The 7,434-nt window shown below is 37.1% G+C and overlaps 1 protein-coding gene across 2 annotated transcripts; it reads right to left on the minus strand.

Annotated features, from left to right (window-relative positions):
* Positions 1 to 221: 221 nt before the first annotated feature.
* On the minus strand, positions 222 to 5,932 carry syt5a (synaptotagmin Va). 2 transcript variants are annotated; one of them, XM_073857269.1, is made up of 10 exons: positions 5,810 to 5,932; positions 3,457 to 3,623; positions 3,301 to 3,315; positions 2,961 to 3,133; positions 2,078 to 2,173; positions 1,683 to 1,850; positions 1,290 to 1,457; positions 1,051 to 1,168; positions 820 to 953; positions 222 to 699 (listed from the first exon to the last, which is right to left on the minus strand). In XM_073857269.1, exons 2-10 carry the CDS (start codon positions 3,611 to 3,613, stop codon positions 490 to 492), a joined length of 1,239 nt encoding a protein of 412 aa, XP_073713370.1. In that variant the 5' UTR covers positions 3,614 to 3,623; positions 5,810 to 5,932; the 3' UTR covers positions 222 to 489. The 2 variants fall into 2 exon arrangements, with proteins under 2 accessions (XP_073713370.1, XP_073713371.1); XM_073857270.1 differs by lacking the exon at positions 3,301 to 3,315.
* Positions 5,933 to 7,434: the final 1,502 nt, after the last annotated feature.

Genomic DNA, 7,434 nt, shown 5'->3' on the forward strand with positions numbered 1-7,434 from the left:
ATGAGAGTGAGTAAATAATGACAGAATTTTCAGGGTGAACTTGAATGTCTTAGTCTGCTATCGCCATCTGGCTGCCATAACATTATATGAACATTTTATAAGAACGGTATGCACTTAAACTGCGCCTCCTACTGGTGGCTAAAGATTCAAATGTACTTAATGTTGTTGATTAGTGATTTAGATATTAAAAAAAAAAGTTTACATTAGCTATTGAACAAAGTAAAGAAGGAATAAAAAACAACATCGGTACAGAATGTATTAGACAGTTATCTTAAATAAGGGGACAGATGTGCGTTAACTGATTTAAAGGGTGTGTTGCCAAAAGTAAGGAGTTCATTTGAAAATAGTGTTTTTCTAGTATGTACAAAGTGCAAATAGCATAAAAATACAGTAATTCTCAACAATGGTCAAATATGATGGCAGATGTGTGAATACAGGTATCTGCAAATCAGTATTTCCAAATCTGTTGTTTGACGAAATATATATATTTTAGCGGATAGGTGCCTTAAGGGCAGCATCGACTTCTTCTTCAGGCTGAAGTGTGTGCCACTGTGCCACAGGCCGTCTGGGATTGGCCAGCATGTCTGACCAATGGCGCAGACCCACGCCACTTGCACCAAACCCGATCCAGCACTTCCCGATTGGATCATTGCTGCCCAGTTTGTCGTAGTCATAGACTGTGATCAGCACCTGGACTTTCTACAGCGATAAAGAGAAGCAAAAAAAAAAGAGTTAATACACAATTAATGCACTTTATTCTTTATCATTTTACTTTGAAATTTTGAACTATTAGTGCAGTGTCTATATATGATGTTGTACCTGTATCTGAGCAAAGGGGATTTCAAAGCTAAAGCTCTCGTTGAAATAAGGGTTCAGTGTGTTCTGCTTAACTGTTGTCTTCTTCTTCTTAATGCGCTTTCCATTGTGTTGTAACACCACTTTCACAAAAGGATCTAAGAGAGTAAAATATTGGAACGGAAATTGCTTTTAAAGTTCTGATATATACAGTAAATATATATACTATATTAATCAAAGTATTGCAACACTTACCTGATAAACCACCAACATCCATCTTTTTTAGGTTCTTGGCTTCCATGATACAGACAGTAAGCTTTCCTGAAGTGGGCACATAGCGCAGGGAGATACAGATGTCACCCAGTTTTTCTTGCTGTTGGGATGGAAGAAGAAAATGTATAAATATCAAGTAACAATATAAAAAGTATCAAAAATAGATGAAATAGGTTACAGATGGTATTGAAATTATTAAGCAGTCTCGTGGATAGGATTACTTCTTCTTTTTCTCCTCCAACCAGGTCTCTCCATTCATGTATGGGCTGGGCTAGATCAACACTGTTCATTGGGATTTTGATCTCTCCAATTACGTCATGTTTACCAAAACGGTCAAAGTCAAACACCTGCAGGACCAGAGTCTGCCCAGCAAGATCATTAAAGGGGATCTGGAAACAAAGATAGCAATGTATGTGAAGGCCTGTTTAAACACTAAACATCAAGAATGTTTTATGCAATTCATGATTAAAGAAAGAATACAGGTTTTAATTCAGGTCAAGTATTTAATATAAATTATAATGTTGCACATGATTCTCATTATAAGCATGCAGACAGAAATGCTCTGATGATACATCAAAAACATGCAAAGGGTTATTGGACATGAACATCAATACCTTGAAAATGAAAGTCTCGTTGAAAACAGGGCAAAGGTTCTTGCGCTGGACTTTTGTCTCAAACTTTTTTTTCTTGTCTGGTAGCATGTAAACTTTGACATAAGGGTCAGATGTTCCTCCTAAGTCCATAGCAGGAAGGTCTTGGGCTTGTAAGATACCAACAATGAGCTGCAAAAAGAAGTTTAGGGGTCAAGCACTTAACTCAAATCAAGTGCACCAGTCAGCCTTTATGGTTTATTAAAGACACATCATGCAACATTCGTGACTTGTGTAAAAAGGTCTCATGCAAGCATGTTAAACACGGTTTCATCATGATGACTTAATATACATTAGCCCCAATATGCAAGTATAATAAGTATGCATATTAAAACTATCCCTTCAGCAACAATACACACCTGATTTTCAGTGAAGTTGTAGTCCAGTGTGTACTCCAACTTTCCAAGAAGCTCAGTTTCCTTATCACCCTCGCCCTCCCCTTCTTTAGGCTGCTCCTGATAGGGGTGAATATTTAAGATGATACGGCATCATTGATTATTTTATGGAAGAAAACTCCATATTAACTTACAGAGAACACTGAAATAGATTTTCATGTCCTTAAAATTTAGTAAACTGTGAATATGGCAGGTGTGTCCCAATTCGAAGGCTCCTTTACATGCAGCCTCCAAATGTGGCCTTCATTTCCCCTGAAACCAAGGATCCATATGGATCTTTCACCGCCTCGGCTAACCCAAGATTCTATGTGTGCCTGTGATGTTTGGGTATTTTAAAATAAACATTCATAACAGTAGTTAAATAAAATTTTATATTTAGCCAATTTAAGGTCCTTGTCACTTAGTATTATAAATGATGTTTTATTGATGCAAATTAATATTATTGCTGCAATAGTGTGCACGGTGCATTTTACTTTTGTATATTTGTGATTGTTCGATTTGATATAATTTTAGGTAGTTAAATCTGCATCAGCGCATCATATTATTTAAAAGCAAAAAAAATCTGGCTCCATATTTATTTATAAAAGTCTGAAACGTCTCTGCTGTGGTGTCCTGCTGATAGGCGAGTGACGCCCCTCCCCCCGTAAGCTAGACCGTCTCATTTTAGTTTGCCTCGTGGACTTTCAACCGAGCCTTGCCTTTAAATCCGCTAAATTGGGATACACCCTGTGTTTCTGCTAATGTTACAGCATAATAGGTTTTCAGGATAAACACTTCATGAGCTGTACAATGCAAGACCTGGTGTCTTTTAAGTATGATGTTGCTTTGAGCTTTTGAGCTCTCTTACCTCGCCTGCTTCACCTTCTGTCTCCTGTTTCATCCGTCTGCGCCCTCCCTTTCTCTCTCTTACTTTCTTTGTCTTCTTCTTTCCTCCCAAGCACTTCTTATAGATGCAGAAAGCAAGGCAGCCAACCAGGGCAAGCACAACCACAACTATGGCTCCAACTGCCCACATGGGCACTATGCAGTGGAGAAAAGAAGAAGTGAAAAAGCGAGAAAGGAAGGGGACCGCATACAAAAATCACCAGCATCTATTTCCTGCCGCTAATAAATCTTGCCAATAGAAAATGTTGAAACTGAGTGGGGGGATTGATGGATGAATGGATGGATGAAGAATAAAAACTTACTTTTGATCTTGTGGTCTGAGATGATGGATGGATAAGATGAAAATATGATTTGGTTGAAAGGGGGATAGAAAAATAAACAGTTTGATGAGGATGTGTGTACTCTGTTGATGCAGTATGACATTTGCCACATATCTCCAACATACATGCACTACTTACTTGGTAAATGCCCAAGCTCATTGAAAAACTTGTTCTTTATATTTATGAAGTTATGAGAGTGATGAGAGGGAGGGGGCAGAGGTGGTGGAGCACGATTAGGCTCCTCCTCAGGTTCTGCTGCCCTCCGCCCCCTATGCTGCATGCTGACCAATCGCATGGCTGATCAGCTAAAAACATGAAAACAGAGACTATTACTCTCCTTGGACAGCATACACTGTTTTCATTTACATGTGCGTAATCATATACTCTAAAATCTGTCCCATAACACAAGCATTTATTTCATACCATCCACTACCTCTTCTTCGGTTAGATAGTGTGACATTTGATGGGTAAACTCTGATGGGGTGACCTTGCATGTCCATTTTTAATCCTTTGGCATTATTAAAACCAACAATGACAACCATGCATGCAGAATTCCCATATATGCACCCATACACTTACCAAGATACAAATTTAAGGGTTTTAAATGGATATTACTCAGATACACACATAAATTCATACTAATACTCTTCGTGCTAATGTTTTCCACACAATGATTATGTCTTCACCCGCTTCCTCTGCTAAACTGACCTCTTATAACAGTCCAACAGATGCGTAATGAGATTAATTGCCAAAGCTAATCCTACTGTGGGTTTAGCCAAATTAGGAACAGGTCCCCTCTACTTACATTTGAGCCTACACAGCCACCAATCATCCGGTCACCATGTACACGTGCTGTATGCATTTGCAGACACTTTTCCATAGACAACATTTTTCCTTTAGCCATTTATATAAAATACATCGCATTCCACTTCCTGTACTGTTCTTCTACAGTATCTCAAAAGAATCTTAAAGCAACACTATGTAGTTTCCATGTAAAAATGACTTGCAGCTCCCCCATGTGGTTGAAAAGTGCAACAGTGCCTGGTATCCGACACTCTTCTGCAGGTGTTTCCTACCCTCCACCGCCATTTTCAGAGTGTGCTTGTAGCAGCTAGGAGGCTGCTCAGGTTGCAGCAACAGTACAATTTGTCCAGTTAAAAGTTGTTCTATCACTAAAATAATTTTAGAGGCATTATTTAAAGGTAAAAAAACTACATAGTGTTGCTTTAATGCCTGGGTTCGGACAGGTGGGATCATTTGCTTCCTGGCACTTGTGTACCCATCTGTCACATTGGAATTACCAATGGATATATCCTGGGAGTAAATTTATTTTTCTGCACACTAAAAAACACTGGGTATAGCTGTGTAAAGTATAGACCAGTGTTTTCCAACCAGGGGGTGGGGCTTACATGGGGCCTCAGCAGATTTCCAAGGGGGCCTCAAGATGACTTAAAATTATTAAAAATTGGACGAAACAAGCATTAAAATAAACTGAAACAAGCAAAAATCAAGATTTTTCTTATTTTTTTGGTAATTTTAGTAGCGAATATACATCTGGCTAGTCATTCCAAGCTCTAGTTAACTTTTTTTGGAAAAAAATTGAGTGAGTGGGGGGCCTTCAAATATTGTTGTGGGGAAGTAGGGGGTCATGAAGTGAAACAGGTTGGGAACCACTGGTATAGAAAAATCCAGTTAATGGGTTAAATTAACCAGTGTTATTCCCCGTGTAGTAATATTTCATGAGGCCATCTTCAGTTTAGTTCAACTTTGATTTTTTTCTCTTATATTCCTTTTTTAAAAAGAACAGACACCTTTTGCAAACAAAATATGCACTGTATCACCTGCATACACACAACTGCTCTAATCTGTCTGTCACTCAGTACGTCACAGGACATCAGACAGCGTCATGGCCTTGTTTTTCTTCATCCCTACTTTGCTCCCAGCTGAGCACAACTGCTGTATTTTCAGATTACCTAAATCTCACCGAGACACCCATTCTGATTAGGAAAAAAATTGATGCTTGGGACATAGATAACATCAAGTCAGTCAAGCTAAATTTTCAGATATTCTCAACATTATATTTAAAAAAACGAAAGCCAAAACAAAATATGAATTAGGCTTTTAACCTAACACAGAAAATGTGTTATTTTAACCAAGCATGTTTCTTGACTGTGTAGTTAACAAATAACATGTACATTTGATCACATTTTAGCCTTTCCAGTTCACTTTAAATAAAGCTTTGACAAAAGTGCAATATACAGTAGTACTGTATGTCCTTTGTCAGTTTGTTAAGTATAATTATGCAAGCAATAAAAAGTATGGTTAAAGTATTTGTAGATACTACTTTACAAAATACTTTAGTTTTAACTTAATATAGTTTAGGACACTACTGAACAGTTATGTCAACTAAACAAAGATTCCAATTTCATAACAATAAAAAGTAATAATATTAAAATAATTACACATAAAATAAAAAAACAGTCAAATTTACCTGATGACCTTCTGTTGTTCCAGCTTTCTAATATGTATAAGGAGGACAGTTACACAGCACCTCTAACACACTGATCTACACTCATCCACTTTATCTCTCTCTCTCTCTCTCTCTCTCTCTCTCTCTCTCTCCAAAGCTCATTTGAACGACCAAACCCTCTTTCTCTTTGGATTAATAGTTCCCTGCCTTCTGCTCGCTGCTGTGTTCTGTGTTTTCTCGTGTGACAATCTTATTTCATCTCGTATGGCAATCAGTTTATCGGTTTCCAATAATCTCTTGCATGGTGTTTATCCAATTTTAATTTCCAATATGATTTTTGTCCAGTGACCACTATGTCAGAATCCTAGTTGTGATCTCTGGATAAGAGTCCGGATGAACTTTGGTAAGGTTATGCGTATTTAACCCTCAAACGCTCCTCGTTTTCTGTTTACACTACTGGCCCTTGGGGTCTATATGACTCCAAAATTGAAAGCATAATTGTAAGAAAAATATACATTTCCAATAATACAAATAATATATCTTTTTTGTTTACTTCTCATCTATACAATAAAGCAGTGTTTTGAGAGATTTGAAGCACTTTTGTACCCGTTTACCACTAAATTCCTCAACTACATCATTAGCTTGCTTGAAAAATATAATTTTTTAAATAAAAATTCATATAAATTATCTAAATTTGCTTTAAATTGTTTTTAGATATTGATATAGGTGTTAGGTGTTGAATTCAGCCATGTTTTTAGAAAAAAAACATTAAAAGTACAGATTAGGAATTAAATCATTTTGACCAGCAGATGACCATAGAGACCCATTCATTTTACTGGATATGGACAACTGCTCAAATCACTACTTTAGTGACACATTTTGTGAATTTATGTTTATATAAACATTAGAAAGGACATTCAAAATAAATATTTCAAATAGTCATTTTTTGTAGTTTTTGATGCATTTTGAAATGTCTGTTTTTACAAATTCCACAGAAATGTAAGTGTGTGTGTTTGTGAGCATATTTTCTGCATTGCATTTGTGCACAAGTACCAGGCCTTCATTTCTGCGTCAACATTTTTAGATTTATGCTGGATTTGATATTTTTTGACAAATTGAATTTTTTTGTGTCTATTGTCTTTAAATGCTATAGTTTTGCCCAGAGACTTGCACTTGAGGAATGACACAACACATAATAAACCAGTGGTTCCCAATTCCAGTCCTCGGGCCCCCTCTCCCATGTTTTAGATGTCTACTTATATGAAACACCTGGGGCCCGTTTCAGAAAGGTGGTTAAGTGAAAACTCTGAGTTTGTTAACTCTGAAATAAGGGAAATTCTGAGTTTTCCGTTTCAAAAAGGGAGGTAGGTTAAACCTGAGACAGCGGGGTAAGTCAAGCCTGTTTCAGAAGGAGAGGTTACTTATACTCAGAGTCTGTTTCCGGAGTAACATACTCTCTGAACCTAACCTGGTCGGGAGCAGGTTTTATCCTGTAAACTCTGAGTTTCTTGTGGTCTCCTCCCCTTTTTTAAAGGAGTAGCGGTGTTTAATCTTGTTAGTTGCTTTAGTACATTCATTCATTGTGCACATTTTTATCATGTACACTGTAAAAAAAAATTAGCTGTCTTTAAGTTATAATTAAATTG

This window comes from Misgurnus anguillicaudatus, chromosome 19 (assembly GCF_027580225.2).
Source record: "Misgurnus anguillicaudatus chromosome 19, ASM2758022v2, whole genome shotgun sequence".
NCBI lineage: Eukaryota > Metazoa > Chordata > Actinopteri > Cypriniformes > Cobitidae > Misgurnus > Misgurnus anguillicaudatus.

Excerpts from the sequence above, each read along its gene's own strand:
- syt5a (XM_073857269.1), bottom strand. The coding sequence starts at position 3,613 with ATGCGATTGGTCAGCATGCAGCATAGGGGGCGGAGGGCAGCAGAACCT. Across the intron at positions 2,174-2,960 it reads CAGAAGGTGAAGCAGGCGAG|GAGCAGCCTAAAGAAGGGGA; the intron begins GTAAGAGAGCTC and ends CACCCCTATCAG. Across the intron at positions 1,169-1,289 it reads TTGGAGGAGAAAAAGAAGAA|CAAGAAAAACTGGGTGACAT; the intron begins GTAATCCTATCC and ends CCATCCCAACAG.